General features: G+C 35.7%; 1 protein-coding gene across 2 annotated transcripts in view; it reads right to left on the bottom strand.

The window, feature by feature from the left end:
- The window catches only part of Atp6v1c1 (ATPase H+ transporting V1 subunit C1), a 50,773-nt gene that overhangs the window by 9,845 nt on the left and 21,703 nt on the right, over positions 1–19,225 (bottom strand). For both annotated transcript variants that reach the window (XR_007347147.1, XM_015486354.2), the window contains exons 4-8: positions 12,171–12,256; positions 10,294–10,388; positions 8,428–8,519; positions 7,315–7,413; positions 5,501–5,569 (exon numbers count right to left, since the gene is read on the bottom strand). Coding sequence is in view for 1 of the 2 variants with exons in the window: in XM_015486354.2 (XP_015341840.1) it covers positions 5,501–5,569; positions 7,315–7,413; positions 8,428–8,519; positions 10,294–10,388; positions 12,171–12,256 (441 nt within the window). In the remaining variant the exon portion in view is untranslated. The remainder of the gene's footprint in view (positions 1–5,500; positions 5,570–7,314; positions 7,414–8,427; positions 8,520–10,293; positions 10,389–12,170; positions 12,257–19,225) is intronic.

Here is a 19,225-nt window from a genome sequence, read left to right as displayed (position 1 = left end):
TTAGTTCTTGCTCCTAAGTGCCTTTCAAACCCAAAGCAGGGCAGCTACTAAATGGACAGAACTAGATTAAAAAAAAAGCTTTTAATGATCCTTTGGTTTGCCAAGATTGACTTGGTGATGTGCAAATTGGTTGAGGTTAAAACAAACCCAAATCTAACTTGACAGGTTATTTCAGAACCATAAACAATATTCCACCATTAACATATCAATCTTATGTAATACTTTGCTATTTGAAGGCCCTTTCTAAAATATCTGATGCTTGACAACCAGCAAAGTTGTACTGTTTATTCAAAATCCTGACAGAAAAACCCAATCTTGTTTTATGACGAGATCCTACTGTGTCACCTTATCAAGAAAAAAATAAAAGCCACTTGGTTTTTACTTCTCCCCTCCAGGAAGGGTATTTCTTAAAGCCTTATAAAAAATAAACAATGAGTCCTTAATATAAGGGACTTTTTAGTTGTTTACCACGTACTGGAGTACTACCCTATTGAATTGTGGCTGGGGCTCAGTGGTAGCGCACTTACCTGGAGTACTACCCTGTGCCAAGCTCTTATTAACTACTAGGAGTAAAACCAATTAAGACCTCATTCCCTGACTCAAGGGATGGGTCCAATGAAGGAAACAGATGTAAAGAGGTCAGTACAACATGGCTGTAAGTGCTATAACAGAGAACGAACATGAGATGGGGAAATGGTACTTTTATCTGGGTGGATTCAAGAGTTTCACAGTAGTGGTGCCAATTAGAAAACTGGAGGACAGGCAAGAGAATATTCCAGGCAAATGAAAACAAGTAGGGAACAGCATGGTCATTTGGGGAACTGCCTGAAATAAGCACAGCTGAAACACAGTATTGGCAAGGTGGAGGCAGGGGTGTGCTGAGTAGAGGCAGTAAAGTGGGGAGGAAGAAGCAGAGTTTTGAAAGGGCAGCAGGGAGTGGGAGTGCAGTTCAGTGATGGAGCATTTGCCTAGAATGTGGGAGGCCCTTGGTTCAATCCCCAGCACTGCAAAAATCTAAGTTAAATAAACACGGCAGTAACAGATTTATATATCAGTTGTGTGAGAGGGAAAAAGGAGACCAACTGATGGCCATCAGAGTGTCCAGGCCAGAGATGAGAGGAGTCTAAACTGAAGCAGCAGTAGAGGGAGGGGTTAAAATAGAATAAACCATATGAAATTAGGGATGTTTGGCCATTTTGAACCAATTTCATATAGTTCAACCAACTACCACAGAAAGTGGCAGCCTCTGAGGCTGCTTTATAAGACAGTTTGAGTCCAAAATGGAGGAGATCATGCTGTTTTCCTAGAGATCATCACATGGAGTACCCAATTGGAACCCCATATGTGAGTCTGAAGCTACAGGGTTCATGCAGAATACAGGTGGAGCTTTAAAAATTCTTAAATTGCAGTGAAGGTAAGAGCTATGAAAGAGCAGAGTATCCCTGAGACAGAACAACCTGAGTGTGGATTTACAGCGTCTCTTCAGCTCACTCAAGCAACTCAGATACCAAAGCTATCGGACTGCATTACAGATTAATTTGAGGTGTGAGTTTGCAGAGCTAATGGCTCTGCAGATGAATGGCTGAAGTGATCAGTAGAGTCCAGGCTAAACAGGAAACAAAGCTCGATCAAAGGAAATCAAAGTCAATGCAAACACAGGGTTAGGGACCTGAGATGGTGAACAAAGTACAAAAGCAATGTCCTTCAGAGAAGATCTGGTAAAGAGCTGGATTAAAGATTTGACTCCAGAGGTAAACCTTTCTAGATGTCAAGGGTGAGGCAAGAGAAACCAAGTGGAGGGGCTGGGGATGTGGCTCAAGTGGTAGCGCGCTCGTCTGGCATGCGTGCGGCCCGGGTTTGATCCTCAGCACCACATACAAACAAAGATGTTGTGTCCGCCGATAACTAAAAAATAAATATTAAAATTCTCTCTCTCTCTCAAAAAAAAAAAAAAAAAAAAAAACAAGTGAAAGTGATGAGAGCATCAAAGAAGAGAGTTGGCAGATGACAGATGGATTTCCAACCAAGGCAAATCCCATAAAAGTTTTAAATGATATGTGAAACCAAAGTAAAGCAACAAAATGAAAGCCACAAGGACAGAAAAGAGATAGGAAAATCACACTTCTTCATGAGTAAACATGAACCTGAACTATTCTCAGATACAATGTTGGCCAGGAATTGTACCTAGCAGGAAGCTTAGTCTAACACAACTTGCAAAGGTCCTACCAGATTCAAATAAGAGCCAAACTCACTCTATTCATTTAGTTCTCCTGTTATATCTTGTAGGTATCACTGGGCCCAGAGGAAATTAAGTCTGTTGCCAGTTTGTTTTTAAGCCATCTCATGGCTTTTTCAGTGACTTCTGTGAGGGGCAGTTTTTTCTGGAACTCAGGAGCTCTTCTTACTGCTTCACCTTGCGGCCCTCCTAAGGCTTGCTTCTCCCTAACCAGTTAATCCACTACTTCTGCCCTGCCCCTGCATCATACCTTTGCAAGTTACCTTTGCAAACCTCCAAAAAGAGAAACTTCTCTACATAATGGCTGGTGTAATCTTTCCTAGCAAGGTTCTTCAGAAACTCTAGCTCACTGAACAAATCCGCTAAGAAGCTCCACTGTCTTTGTGGTAGTTTCCAAGGACAGAAGAAGGGCAAAAATTAACCCCTGATCTGAGCCAATCAGACCCCCACCCCCAGTGCTGGGGTCATACCCACAGCTTTGTGCACACTAGGCCAGTGCTCCACCACCAAACTTGACTCCCAGCCTTCAATTTGTTATTTTTGTAATAAACAAAAGTAGACAGAAAATAAGGAAAGTGGTAATTCTGAAAGTAGAAGTAAAAAGAACCCTTCTCTGAAGTATTCCAACAAAAAGCAGAACAGCAGCCCGACCTCTACTTTCTTGGCCATAGCCTTGACAAGCATTCCTACACATCCCTGTTTTTCAAAACAGCAATATTTCAAATTGGCCAATCTTATGTAAAACATCTTGTAAATACCCAGATTTCTCTCCCCCTTTCTGGTACTAGGGATTGAACCCAGGACTATTTACCACTGAGCTACATCCCCAGAACTTCTGTTTTAAGATAGGGTTTTGCTAAGTTGCCCAGGCTGCCCTCAAATTTGCAAGCTTCCTGCCTCAGCCTCCCAACTCAGTAGGATGGCTAGATTTTGTGCACTTTAAAAATGTAATCATTTCTTGAGGGTTAAGGATGATATTTTTCAATCTATTCTTCTACCTCAAAATTCCACTTTCATCTTCACTGCTTCCAAGACTCATCATCATTCAGGTACCATGCTAAAAAGTATCAAATGAAAGTGATACTTTAATTTTTTTTTACTTTATTTGTATAAAGCACTTAGACCAATGACTAGCACATAGTAATTACTCAAAAATGTTAGTTTAAAAACCAGCATCAATCCTAAGGTTGTTCCTAAACAGTGGGGGAAATGTCAGACTGACTCTGAAGCCTATCTGCTCTACCTAAGCTACAGCTCTTCTGATGATCTGAACCTGAGCTAGCGCCACGTTCTCTATAATGACATTTAAACAGCTATGTTTTTGAGTCAATGAACCAAATGTACTTTGGACTGAGAAATAGGTAGAACAGATGTTTGCACCAAGCGAGAAAGGGCTGGAGACTCAGGCCATCAGTGTGCACTTACAGGTCATTCAGAGGCCTGTTTTAAACTGTTCTTGCCTGGAATTTTTTCCTTTAGACTACTAGAGTAATTTGCAAGAGGTAATTCTGAAGTAATATGTCTAAAGTCCCCCTTTTCAGAGTAAATTTGGGGCTGCTTAATTAGCCTACACACCAACCCCTGGACATCTGGGTGGTGTGTGTCCACTCTGTGCACTGAGTCCTTATCCTCCTCCTCCACTGCCACCTGGGCATAGTCAACCCCTGCAGTATGAATCCTCCATAGGTAAGAAGGTGTTATCTATCAGGATAAATGGCCCAAATAGAATCTAATACCAAGACACAACTGTGGTCTCTAGTTAGCATGTGAAGGGTTGGTTTGCATAGAAGGTATTCCCTCCAGTGGGAAATAGACTCATGATGGGCACAGGTTTGTGGTTTAATTCTCAAAAGATCAATATTTGTGAAATGACAATAATACTATCTGATATATCCTATCAAGCTTTAAACTAACTATCTTCATAACATATACAAGAAAGATGCTATGCTCATTTTACAGACACAGAAAATGAGGCCCAGAGAAGTTAAAAGACTTACCCCAGGTCACACAGCAAGTTGGTAGCAGAACCAGCAATAGAACTCAGATCCCTGGGTCCAGGACTCTTTCCAAAATACTAAGCTACCTCCCATATGACACAATGAAACTGGAAAAGAAAATATTTCATGGGCCTGACCTTACTAATTCCAATTCTTCACTATCTCCTACACCTTTCTTTCACAAGGTCGTCTCTTCTTCAGGCATTTATATACAAAGGAATTCTTTGGGAGCACATACACTGTATTTAGTATTTTCTCAAAGAAGGTCGTATGTGATAATGGCAGAATATTATCACACAAGGGATATAGGGGATGTAGGGAACATGACAGGGAATGATGTAAGAGAATATTTATGGGACCTAGAGTTCAAAGATCTGAGTTCTAGACATAACTCTGCCACTGCACACTTACATAACCATATGCTCTCGGCAACCATTTGTCTTCCTCATCTCTGAGAAAAAAAGGATGACTGCCCAAACTACTTCACAGAACGGGTGTAAATATCAAATTAGACAATGTATATTAAATTTAAAAAGATTTTTTTACCCCCAGTACTGGGGATTGAACCCAGGGCTACATGCTAGACAGGTGCTCTACTACTAAGCCACATCCCCAGCCCTTCCTCTTTATTTTGCAAAAGGGTCCCACCAATATGCTTAGGCTGATCTTGAACTTGTGATGCTCTCACCTCAACCTCTTGAGTAGCTGGGATTACAGGTGTGCATCATTACACCTGGTTTGAGTTTTTTGTTAGTTTTTTGGTTTTTCAGGAGTGTACAGATTTGGCAAAATCTATGCTCAAAGTGACAGTAAACATTTGGAGATCAATACTCTTAAGAGCCACCTGGAAGGCTTTCTTTGCAAGGTAAAATTAAAAATTACAGTCATACAGAGAATGAGGACTGTTCTAAAGGCAGCACAGTGAGCAGAGAAAGCACCACACCAGAGACCTGGTTCCAGTTCTAGCCCTGCCACTAATGATATGTGTGACTCTGGGCAAACTACTTCACCTCGCTGGCCTCAAATTTCTATGTCTATAAACATGAATGGGTGAAAAAGACTGTGCCAAGTCCCTTCCAAGTCTAACATTATGATAGCTAATGTTAATATATTTCATTTATAAGCTAAAAATGATCGTTCTAAAATTATAAAATTATCGTTCTAAATTATAAATAAAGGAAAGATGCAAAGATATTTTCTAATCCAACAACCAAACTCTAAGAAGAATTCTAGGAAATAAAACAGTTTTACAAAGACTGCTACTTACTTGCTAGACCTTGGAACTACCATTTCAGCTAGTGTTTCATACTGCTTAATCCAGTCATTGTGGTTTAACCTGCAGAAAAGATACAATAAGCACTGGAAAAGAAAAACAAGTCCTACTTCCTGCCATATCCAGGAAGAAAAAAGTTACAGGACAGATAGGATATACGGTTTCAGGGAAATACGTCAAATAAACGTAACAATTTCAAGTTTTCTACTGAGAATGAATTTCAGATTCACTGAGTGATGCAGGAAGTACAGATCACCACCCTCTTATATCCAGTAACTATTGCAAAAGCAGCATATGCTAGAACTTAGTATGGAAAGGAAGCAGAGCACCATATACATTCTATATTATTTTCAAACTATATGGTTGGTAAGTATTATGCCTCATTTAAAAAACAAGAAAAAGGTCATACTGAAATCACTATCATTTCTATTCAGTGGCCATTAGCAGGACTGAATAAAAGTACAAAAAGCAAAAGAGTACCAGGAAGTAGCAAGTAAAGCAAGTGACAGTAAATTACGTCACCATAGAACATTGTGCAACCACCTACTCTAGAGGCCAGTGGCTTCTGGAAGTGTGTAAAGAGACGACTATGTTTGAGATTTAAAATAATTATAGTGTTTGTAGGCCAGGATAGAGAATAATTCATTATGTAAGGTGCCCTATGTAGGTTTAGTGTTTTCAACTACAAGGTACAGAAAACTAAAAAATTCTGGTTTTAAACATAAATTTTTAATAAAGGTTGAGACAACTATATGGGCAAAGGTTATTTTTTTACATAGTGTAATTTTCCTATTGGTGCAAAAACACAGTATTTACTACAAATAACCAGTGTTCCAATATAGCAGGGGAGTTATATAACCAAAACACAAAATTAAGGGTTTGAAGCCAAACCCTTAGTTTTAAGCTCTTCTCCATGTGCAAAGAAAAATCCAAAAGTCTGGTTATTGCAGTAAAAGGGAAAAAGTATACAAGCCAGGCTAATGTCGTAGCCACTATGAATTCCGTGGAGGTGCTTTGTCTGTCTGTTCTAGGACCTATTATGTTGTCTGTGGCTGCTTCAGCTATAACCACAAAGCTGACATAGTAAAGCTAAGTGGTTGTGACAGAGATCAGACAGTTGGCAAAGCCCAAAACACCTACTATCTGGCCCTTTATAGAAAAAAATTTGCAGAGCTAATCTTTTTGCTTTTGTGAGCTACTACTGTCAACTGCTATACTGTTATGTGTTAAGTAAGGATATAAATATGTTTGTAAAATTCATTCTGTATAACTGCAGATCAAGAATACTCTTCTATGGTATATGGATATTAAGTTTTAAAGACTATCTTAAAATACAATTAGAGAACTTAATATGTTCATGTACTAAGAACTATTTTAAGTTTGATATTTTACCTTTGCAAAAACTTTAAAGATGTTATTTAAAAAAAAAAACCTGCTCATCACAATCTAATTCATTCTTTGCTTCCTACAGGGTTTAAACTTATCCTAACTAGTCATAAAGATTTTTCAGAAAAACAAACCCAAAGACTTATTTTGAAAAAATATAAAATCTGTATTCTTAAAAATCCAATAATTGGGCATTACTTCATTTTTTGATGATCCAACTATACCAATCTCAATTTATAATTGGTGTCTCTATAACCAAGTTATACACCAAATTTGACTTTATGAGAAAATGTTGGTTGACAGAACGAATAACAAGGTTATACTTATTTTACACTTGGGTTTTAAGGAAAACTTTATATTGCAATACCAGATACTAATCTTGTATTTTAACAAGTAAAATCCTTTGTAATAGAAAAACATACTTGGGAACTACAACCAGTAATGTGACGAGATATTCTGAATCAAGAACAAAGTCATCCTTTTTCACAATTTCTGCCAGGCTTCGAGTTAGCAAACTTCCTCTAAAGAGGGAAAAAAAAAAATCATTAGGTGGATAATTATGTGCTTCTGTAACTCAAGAAACAGCAGGCTGATCATATTCACATTTGCTACATATATATCTCAGGAGGAATTAGTCTTAGCATTTTTGCTTTATAAGCCAACAGTTAGCCAAATATATCCCAATCTTACAACCAAAGAAATGGCAACATTTTCAAAATTTGCCTCCAGTATCTACCTTTGTGTATGATTAATGATTATAACTCAGCTTTTCTCTTGATTACATGTTGACTGGTAAGATGCTATTCGTAAGTCATTTCATTGTAATTATGAAATTATGACATTTAAGCTGACCTTTGGTTTTCTTCCATCTCTCTAGGTTTCATTTGATACCAAGCAATTTTTGTTACTAAACCCAATAATCAACTTTTGAATCAGTCTTCATTTGGTATTCTAGTAATGATGTTGCCATGACGAAAATGTCTTGTCCTGTTTGTATCACTGATGATCTCCCAATCAACTTTCCCTATGGTTTATGAACATACAGCTTGAATAGTTATATGCTTAAAACTACCCTTGTTGTAGTTACAGTACAAGGAGATCAATCCAAACAGTTTAAGAAAATGTGATGTGTGAAAAAAATCTAAACAGATAAGTCAAAGAATTATTACATAATAAATGAATTCTTCTATAGAATTAAGCAGTTTATTGCTATGCAGACACTATAAATGTAATTTAAAACAGCTAATTTTAGAATTTTTCTGAGAAACAGCGAATAGATAAATGAATAAACCAGAACCCAATTCACAAGTACTATTTATGAAGCAAACACAATAAATCAGCCTCACATCTGTTTTCAACTTGTCTGAATTCTATACACTTAACCTTATTCAACTTTCTCCATGATATTAAAAAAAACACCATTTTGATTATAGAAACAGCTTACACTGGATCTTACTAAACCCCAACAACACCTCATTAATGATGCTAGCATGCTGCCCCTATGCTTAATATTCACATATACTTGCTATGCTTACGCATTCTTTCGCTCCAAATTCTGAAGATTTCCTTTTAGGTTATTATATGCAGATGCTCGAGATTTCAGATCATTATCAATCTGAGTTACTCCCTTCAAAAGAGAAAAGAAAGAGTCAAAATTTCCCTGCTTCTACTAATAAAATTAAAGTACCTGAACTTAACTTCCCACAAAACACATTAGTTTCTGATGTAAGACTATCTTATTACTTTAAAAGCACAACCTTAAAGGGTAATTTTTTAAATAACCAATTCCGTTTTTTTTAACCAACTTCATTTTTAATAGGATAATTTCCATATGAACCTTTTTATTAATGTTTTAATCTACATGTACATCAACCTATTACTGTATTACTTTGTAAACCATGTAAATGGGATCTAGGCCACTGGATTTGAAGATTATTAATTTTAAGGCTTCAATTCACAAGGCTAAAGAATTTTGCATAGAATTTGTTGTCAAAAATTCCGCTATAATTACACAAAATGTTTCCTCAATAAAATTAATGTAGTTGAATTTATAAATGTTACAAAAGCTGATTTTCCAAAGAGGATTAAAACTATTAACTACTTAGGGAGAAAACATAAAGTAGGTTAATATTTGAAGAAAAGGTTCTGAATCAGTTCCATGTGTTGCGCTAGGTTAAGTCACTTCACTTCACCTCTCTACAATATCTATAAAAGTATAGGGAAGCAGATTAAATCCTTGATAAGGATCCAAAGAGAGTAAGGTTCAGTTACTGTAAAAGAATCACTTTCTTTAAATTACACAATGACTTTAGCAGGGTGTGGTGGTGCATACCTATAATTCTAGCTATTTGGGAGATTGAGGCAGGAACATAACAAGTTTGAGGCCAGCCTGGGCAATTTAGTAAGACCCTATCTCAGCATTACCAAAAACAGAAAAAAAGCTCAGTGGCAGAGAACTTGCCTAGCTAGCATGTGTAAGGTCCTGGGTTCAATTCCCAGGACTACATTAAAAAATATTATTTCAGCATGATAAAATTTTTTGATAGTCAATTCATTTTCATTTAACTCTAGAACATACTGTACAATTGAAGTCATTGGGAGCCAAGGGAAGTCTGCCCAATAATTTAAACCATACTTTCCCTCCAGACAGGTCATTAAGAATGCTAGCAAATTAACAGGTCCTTGTCTATTTGTTTCATTAAGGTCTGTACTAAGACTTTTACATATTCTCTCAAGCTGAAGGACATTTCAATAAAAAGGGGCCCTTGGTGAGTTAATGGATGGGCTTGAGTGTCCACGTGCTCTCTGAAAACTGTACATAAAATCATGTGGTACATGAACATAGGCACTTTGGAGCAAAGGGTCAATACTATTAGTCAGAAGGAGTCAGAGAACCCATAAGGTTTAATGTTTGAAAAAGTACTGCATACATACATACCTAAGTGGCAATTATCATTTATTTGGATAACTCATAAATCTTTACTGGATTCCAATTCCTTATACTACATGATCTAAATTATCCTTAAAACTTGTATAAATAATAATTATAGAATTTATAGTTTCTCGTTTAAACCCTGTTGATGCCATATTTAAGTAGCTATGTAAATAAGTAAACTATCCAACTTAGATAATCCATATACTTACATTACTGACATTATACTTTATAACATCTTTAAAATTTATATACCTTGCCTTTTGGTGTGAGACCCTGGGTTCAATCCTCAGCATCACAAAAATCTAATATATTTTAACATCTCACACTGTAATAGGGATCATTTAATTTTTATCTGCAATCTGTAAGTTAACTGCATATCAAAAGCCTAAAAAGCCTATGTATCATAACTAAATTATAAAAGCCACTATAAATCAGTATGTACGACCTATCCTAATTTTTATCTTACCTTGGCAATTATTTCAGAAATATTTTTCAGGGATTGCTTGATTGGATATTTGGCCATATCCCACTGGAACCTTGTTATATAAGTAACCAAATCAACTGAAATAAGGGAATATATTTATTACCAAAGAGAAGCAACAATATTTTTTTTTTTACAGATTTTTCACACAGCAATACATTTTAATGCTGAAATCAACATTGAGAACATCAGCAAAGATGTCATTTCTGAAGAGTCCTGATTAAATAAACATTTAATTAGATTAAGCAACATGAATTAATCAAAATTTACCTTCTAGACACTTCTTCTGATGCAAAATTCAACATATATAAAGATGCTCTTAATTTGACAATTTAGTAAGTGGAATATGTACATATCCATGATGTGCCTCATATGAAAGTGAAAGGCAAAGATTAAAAAACTACTTCAAATTGTGTCCTTGATAAATCTGATTTGACAAAAGGGTTCTTTCTTTGACAACTTCCCCAAATTGAAAATAAGCTTATCTGTTAAAGCCATGTGATGACTGTTTCTAAGTCTACATACCAACAATCTTTGAAACATGAAGCCTTTCATTTTCAAATGAAGAACTGAAAAAAAAAAACAGATATTCAACAACTGCTGCATTAGTAATCAAAATAACTTCGCCCCTCAAGTCCAAGAGGATCAAGGCTAGGAAAAATAAATGTCAAGTGTGACAAACCTAACTGCCAAAAATAATTCATATCAAATATCTCTCTCCTCAATTGCTCTTTACATAATACCAAGGAGGCAATAGCAGGTATTTCCAAAAGCAATCTCAGATGCAGCAGACAACCAAATTGTCAACTGCCATGCCACATACTGAAGATCAATGAAGGTGTCACAAGTCAACACATATACCTTCTATTTTGTTCTAAAAAGTTAACAGAAATAGCAAGCAATTGGATCAGGATAATTACTATGACAAGCAAGAATAAATTACTATATTGTAATTGATTGAATATTTATTGAGCATCTACTACTTGTAAGAATAAATAAGACTACAAGAACACTGGATTTAAAAACCAGTGTTCTGTCACTGAGGGCAATACAGTATAGAATGAAAAGGGTTATTTCCTACTATAATAACATCTAAAGATAGACCTAATTTAAAATGAAACAAATGCTAAAGTAATAATTCATAAGAAAACAATGAATCCAAGTAAAAATATCAACAAAGAGGTCAAAGCTGTCTGTATAAAGCCATTATTATACAGAGCAAGCTCTGTAAATATTAGCTTGTAGCTACAGAGATGCCCATAGACTATTTTATGGGTACTAAGAAAAGTCATACTCAAATTTGAGAGGAAGAGGCACTGCTCTGCAATCAAATTAGTAATTTCAGGGCTGGGGTTATAGCTCAGTGGTAGAGTGCTTGCCTCGCACATGTGAGGTGCTGGGTTTGATCCTCAGCACCACATAAAAATCGATAAAATAAATAAAGATATTGTGTCCTCCTTTAATAAGTCTTTTTAAAAATTAATAATTTCTATTCTAGGGCTTGAGCAGTTAGACGCTATTAAATATAAAATGCTAGAAAAGATAGCAGGTAGCTAGAGAACAATGCTGAGAAATGTAATGTGGAGATATAAACATAAGTAAGCAAACAAATTCCAGAACAGTTAAGGTACAATTTTGTAATACTGCTTTTGCAGAAAACTCAACATCATATCATAGGTTATAGTTCAGGGAATAGGATATAACTGACAATATCACCAAATTTAGTAGTAACAACTGTATTTAATGGCTTTCTGTTGTATTTAACATCTTATATATAGATTGTTTTTACATCCTTTTTTTTTTTGCTCAATCACTCATTTTACATAAGTTAATAATTATAGAATCATGAAACATTAACTTACCTCCATTAGCCAAAAGATTCTCCTGAACTTTATCTTTACTATCCTCCAATACGTCAGCCATGTACTGAGCCACTTTCTTAACCACCCTGGAGAATAAAAAAAAACAGCACCACCATTTTCAGGAAAAATAACTATATTCCATGCTATACAATGACTATATTACAAAAAGACATGAATTTAACCATATATATTTTTCCCATTATATACATCTATATAATAGAGAAGAAATGGTTCTATTTTATATGTAACATTTTAACAATAAAACACATCAAGATTTTGTTAAGTGCAAATATTAATTAAATAGCTGTAGGGTTTTAAGGAGACTATAAGCAATGTATTTATTAACCTGGAAAGGAAGTAGGGGGAAACTAAAGAAAAATAGTCTGTGAATAGCCATATATTATATGCTGAGAAAATTAACAATGGACAAGGGCCAAGAACAAAAAAGGTACATACTACCAATGTACTACGAGCCAGACACTGCGCTTTCACTTAGAAGGAAAGGGATATACAGTCAACAACTTTGTGAAGAAGGCTGGGGTCCTGCATTTATTTATTTGGAGCAACTACTATTTGGAAGGAGTTATGCAACAGAAGAAACCATACTGCCAACATCACAAAGGCACTCAGATTTGATCTTGTCAATCTATTATAAGTAAGACAAGAATAAAGAAAATAAGTGACTTATCCAAAGTCACAAGACCCGGGCTGGGGATGTGGCTCAAGCGGTAGCGCGCTCGCCTGGCAATGCGTGCAGCCCGGGTTCGATCCTCAGCACCACATACAAACAAAGATGTTGTGTCCGCCGAAAACTAAAAAATAAATATTAAAATTCTCTCTCTCTCTCTTTAAAAAAAAAAAAAAACAAAGTCACAAGACCCATGTTTCTAGATGGTCTCTTGACTCTTGGGGTTCTTTTCTCCTTTCCCTGGGGTCTTTTAGGTCCTGGCTGAATTGAAAATTACAAAATCACTACTTTCACAGTGCTTAAAATCTATCTGGAGAGATATAAATATATATAAATGACAAACAATTTGAGTTAAGTGCCAGCTGAGATTACAAACAGAGAAGCATAAAAAAAGGGAGATCAGTTCCAGCTACTATAATCAAGAAAACAGAAGTTCAGGATATGGGCAAAGAAGGATAGGAAGGATTTTGAATGGTTGGCTACATGGGAAGAAACTACATCATTGCCACTATGTATCATCTGCATCAGGACAAGAATAGGTGAAAAGCATGGGATTCAGAGAATGGTTAAGCTAAGTCTTACAAGAGCAGCATGCTGAGTAAGGGGGCTTATGCTAGGAAGTGGGAGGGCAAGAGTGCAGCTAGCTCTCCTCAGTGCAGACTCTAGACAGGGATACAGCATGATCAAAACAGGTCTTCAGGGGAGGGGCTGGGGTTGTAGCTCAGTAGTAGAGCGCTTACCTAGCATGTGTGAGACACTGGGTTTGATTCTTAGCACCATATATAAATAAATAAATAAAATAAAGGTCCCTCACAACTAAAATAATATTTTTAAAAAGGAAAAAAAAAAAGTCTTAGGACACACACTGAAGTCCTGGTGGCTCAACTGCTGAGAGAGGAAACTGGAAGATTTGTAATGGTATAAACATTATAAACATGAAAGGCCAGGAAAATATGACAAAAGGACTAAACTTGAATGACAATCCTATAGTACATGATCTTCAAACTTAAGAAAGTAAAACAATTTCAGAAACAATAAAGCAAGCCTTAACTATTCAATATGCTGAATGTGGGGTTTGTATATACACTTGGCTGTGTCTCCATGATCTCCCTATGCATCTTTACAAGAGTACCTATGCCAATGCATGCAGTCACCTAAAAAAAAAAAAAAAAAAGACAAAAACAAAACACCTAATGATTAGATTACTGAGAAAGCATAAACTTCAATATCAACATATCACCATGTTTTGACTCTAAAAAGCTGAATCATTTGGGTCATTAAGCTACCATCTGTCAGTTGGCCACCAAGGACTAACACGACCACCACAGGATCTTTATGCTTCTCATATCTTTCAGGTAGACTAAAAAAAGATGGTGTTTGCAGAGCAGCACAAAAAAGAAGAGCTGACAAATAGTGTAGGTAACTTTCAATTCTATTGGCCAAGCTTAGTACATTTGCCTCAAATCAACTTTTTCAGATCCCTTCTCTAAAAGCTCTTGGCAAACTTTAAACTGTATTCAGGATATCATTGACAAGACCTATATAAGCCATCAAGGTCAGCCAGGTGTGATGACAGATGCCCATAATTTCAGCAATTCAGGAGGCTGACGCAGGAGTATTTCAAATTCAAGGTCAGCCTCCATAACTTAGTGAGACTTTGCCTCAAAATACAAAATAAAAAGGGCTGGGAATGTAGCTTAGTGTAGAGCAAGGTTCAGTTCTCACAACCAATTTTTTAAAAAGTCATCAAGGTGATTAATAAAGTTCCATATATAATGTTAATAACTGTATTCCCAGGAACTTCCTTTCTCAGTCTCTCTGGTTGTCATGACCTGAAACTGTAATGAATGAGGTAGATGGGACCTCAGGAAGCCAATAGCCTCTCAGGGATTACAACTAAAAATAAGTCTCCTTAAGCTCTTTTTTAATTAAATACCTATAATTGAGCTAGGAGTGTAGCCAGTGGTAGAGTGTGTGCTTAGCATGCTCAAGGTCCTGGATTCCACTCCCAGCATACAAACCAAACCAAACAAAAACAAAAACCAAAAAACCCTATAATCCAGAAATCAAGAGACTATTTTTTCCATCAGTTTGTCCTCTGAGTATTTCTTCAATAAGTATTTTTACTATATTCACAATAATTCATAATAATTATTTACTCTGTATGAATATATGGAATTAAAACCCTAAATGTAATCTACTACTTTTTATCTTCTCTTTTCCATTTATAACCAAATACTTGGCCTCATTTGAGGCTTCTAATATCTCTTGACTAACCTACTATAAAACTCCCTCCTACAGGGCTTTCTTGCCTTCAATATTCAGGACCATCTCTTCAACATGAAGTCTGTTTACTTCCTTAGGTTAGGTTAGAAGATTCTCTCTGCAACCCTGATGTTAGACTCTAAGGCCAGAGCAGTTGCTTTAGGATGGTTCAAATTAATTCAGAAACAAATTGGCAGCATAAATGAGAAAACTGTCTGCACAGGGTTCTAGGAAATGCTCCTTCTATTCAAGCCTATTCCCTTAAAATTTCAAGCAAATGACTCTCCAAAATTCTGAATTTTACAAATTACAGCATTTAACTAAGTCATATACATTTAAACAATCTGCATTCCAGAGTCAAAGGAATTTTAGATTGATTCCACCAATTAATCAAAATGCAGAAAGTTATACCCATGTCCATCTTCAGCTAAAATACAGTGAAACTCAATTTCAAGTGACAAAACTTAAGTTTAGGAAACTTCCACTCATAAGCCACCCACAATTTCATTACATAGATTAATTTGCTCTTTCAGCTACTTTTGAGTAGCTCATCTCAGAGCTACTTTCAGAGTTCTTAGTTTAAGTACTTTCTGTGAAGTTCTGGTTAGTAATTATGTAAAAGGTAACAGTCTCTGCTATTTTGTGCTTTTGTATCTTTTATCTTTCCCTTATGGTATTGTCTCCATAGCTCCAGTAATTTCTATCACCTAAATTTTTATTGGGTACAAATGTTTTGTAAATAGTATTGGAGTTTGTAAGGTTGGTGAGCTAGGATTAGTTCAAAATGTTCAAATTATGTGAAATCTCCCAGGTGTAGGCTGGGTACTTTATATTAAGCTATATTTTGGTTATTCCAAACATATTCTCGAGTACATTTACCTTGTTACAACTTATGTCTTCTTATGTGTTAATAAAATTATATTTTTTAGTTTATAATATTTCAGGAGGGTGACAGATGGTATGTATGAGCTTTATATCCCTATTTAGTTAGGCTCTCTATTCTTAACTTACTACTAAATCTGCCTTTGATTCTTGGATTTCATAAGAGCTATTTTGAGATGTTCTAAAATAGAAAATGTAGCCCATTTCTTTCCATCTTATAATCTACATCTTGACTTTTTATGTGTATATTTGTGTTTACAATAAGACCACATTAGGGTTTACTGAAGATGGCAGTACATAGGCTAATACTGCAAAAAGTGCTGGGATGAGTCTGGGTTTATCAGTTATAGAACGGGTTCCTCTAGAGAGATGTAAAGTCCTTTGAGTTTTAGGCTCTAATTTTGCTATTTAAGTACTTATGTTTATGGCTAAGCATACTGAGGCATCCCTGGGTTCAATCCTTAGTACCAAAAAACAAAGAGTAAAAATAAAAAGGGGGGCTGGGGACATAGCTCAGTTGGTAGAGTGCTTGCCTTGCATGCACAAGGCCCTGGTTTCAATCCCCAGCACCACAAAAAATAAAAATAAAAAGGGCTAGGGATATGGCTCAGTAGTGGAGCATCACTATGTATAATCTGCAGTATAGATGAGGAAGGGGAGGGAGAGAAGGGGAAAAATAGGAAGAGAAAGAGGAGAAGAAAAGAAAGAAAAAGAAATGAAGACAACTCACAGATTGGGAGAAATTATTTACAAGTCATATCTCATAAAGTTTGTGTCTTAGCTATTGTGTGTTAAGGTTACTCAGAGTTTTATTTTAAATAAAGTTTTTCATAGCTTAGTTAAGACTGAACCTTATTGTAATACATTTAAAACACATTTTATGCCAAATTGTATTAATTTGGGTTAACTGTATGACTGCAGTAGCTGGCACAAAATTTATCACCCTATTATAGTATGACTGTTGAACTTTTGTTCATATTACTTAATTTTTTAAAAATATTTTTTTAATTGTAGATGAACACAATACCTTTATTTTATTTGTTTATTTTTATGTGGTGCCAGGGATCAAACCTAGTGCCTCACACATGCTAAGCAAGCACTCCACCACTACAACCCTGGCCCCATATTGCTTAATTTTAATCACTACTATATCCCACATAGATGTGGTTCAATAAGGTGTTATGAGCTACTACGATAGTGGACTTGAAACTTGCTCCTTTTCTCTCTTTGATATAGACAGCATTCTCACTGCATGTATAATTCTAGTATAAATTAATTAAAAGGCCGGGACTAAAATTTTATGTTAAAATACTCATCTAAATGTTTTCATGCTTTACTTTAATGAATTAGCTATATTAACTATCAGAATAAATACAGTTGCATGAAGTTGTAATTAATTTTGTCTCTGATTGCTATGTAAGTATTGGGGAAAAATTGGTAAGAAAATATATATATAAGGAGATGGTCTACTTCACTAAACCTAAAAATCTTCAAAATTTTTGCAGTTTGTAAAGTTGCTTTGAGAATTACACTAGAAACTTCATTATAGTTGAAGTTATACTTAAATTAGGGGGTATTAGTCTCCCCACCATAGAGGGTTTGGGTTCAAGTGCTATGTAAGCATTGGGGCAATAGGTGGTAAATACACACATTCTCTCACACAAATACACAAAGAGGGTGTAGGGTGTGTTCTATTTCACTAAGCCTAAAAATTTTTAGGAATTTTGCAGTTTTTAAAGTTATTTTTTTAACTTTTTTTTTTTTTTTAGAGAATTTTTGTAACATTTATTTTTTAGTTTTCAGCAGACACAACATCTTTGTTTGTATGTGGTGCTGAGGATCGAACCCGGGCCACACGCATGCCAGGAGAGCACGCTACCGCTTGAGCCACATCCTCAGCCCCTTAAAGTTATTTTAATTGAGGGTTAGACTCAAAACTATATTATAATTGAAGTTATAATTAACGGTAAGCTCTTCAAACAGTCAACATGTAATGTTTATTGTTTTACAGATTTGACAAGAATACAGCTGACATGTATTATATATTATTTGTACACATTAATGTCACTTTAAGTATTATAAGTAGCATATGAAACTAGAAATTAAGTAGTAAGGGGAATATAGGGCTTATGGAATAAGCATTATATTAAATAGTTATAACTAAATTCTGCAGACAGAAGTATCAGCATCTTCAAAAAAATGGATCAAAGACAACATTGTTAGGATGGCAATATACCCCAAATTGAATCACAGACTAGACACAATTCTCTTCAAAATTCCAGATGACTCACAGAAACTTGATGTAGCAATCCTAAAATTCATTTGAAAATGCAAGAAACCAAGAATGAACAATCTTGAAAAGAAGAGAACTCACACTTTGATTTAAAAACTTACTATGAAGCCACAATAATCAAGATAATGCAGTAATAGCAAAGGATAAAAACAACAGATCAATAAAACAGAACTGAGAGTCCAGAAATAAGCCCTCATTATTATGTTCAACTGATTTTCAGGAAATGTGCCAAGATAATTCACATGGTGCCTGGACAACTATCACTGAGATACACACTAGTCCCTAATTTTTTTTTCCTTGCATTGTTGGGTATCAAATCCAAGACATGCTAGGCAAACACTCTACCACTGTTGGACAACTAGGTGTCCACAAACTCAAGAATGAAGTGGTAGCTCTATCTCAAGCCATCTATACAAATGAACTCAAAATGGATCAAAGCTATAACTATAAAACTCTAGAAAAAAAACACAGATGTATACTGTGACTGTTTTCTAGATATGACACCAAAAACACAAGTAACAAAAGTAGATAAATTGGACTTCATCAAAATTAAAAATTCTTGTGCTTTCTAGAACAAAAATCAACAAAGTAAAGACAAGGTAGGTGGAGTGGTGTGCACCTGTAATCTCAGCCACTCAGGAAGCTAAGGCAGAAGGGTCAAACGTTTGAGGTCAACCTGGGCAACTTAGCAAGACCCTGTCTTTAAATAAAAAATAAAAAGGGGCTGGTGCACACTTGTAATATCAGAGACTCAGGAGACTGAGTTAGGAAGATCACAAGTTCCAGACAAGCCTCATCAACTTAACAAGGCCCTAAGCAACTTATTGAGACCCTGTCTCAAAATAAAAAACAGAAAGGACTAGGGATGTGGCTCAGTGGTAGAGTATCACTGTGTTCAATCTCCATAGAGGGGAACAAGGGGAGGGT

This window comes from Marmota marmota, unplaced genomic scaffold, assembly GCF_001458135.2.
Source record: "Marmota marmota marmota unplaced genomic scaffold, marMar, whole genome shotgun sequence".
NCBI lineage: Eukaryota > Metazoa > Chordata > Mammalia > Rodentia > Sciuridae > Marmota > Marmota marmota.
This window is presented reverse-complemented; position numbering and strand designations above follow the sequence as displayed.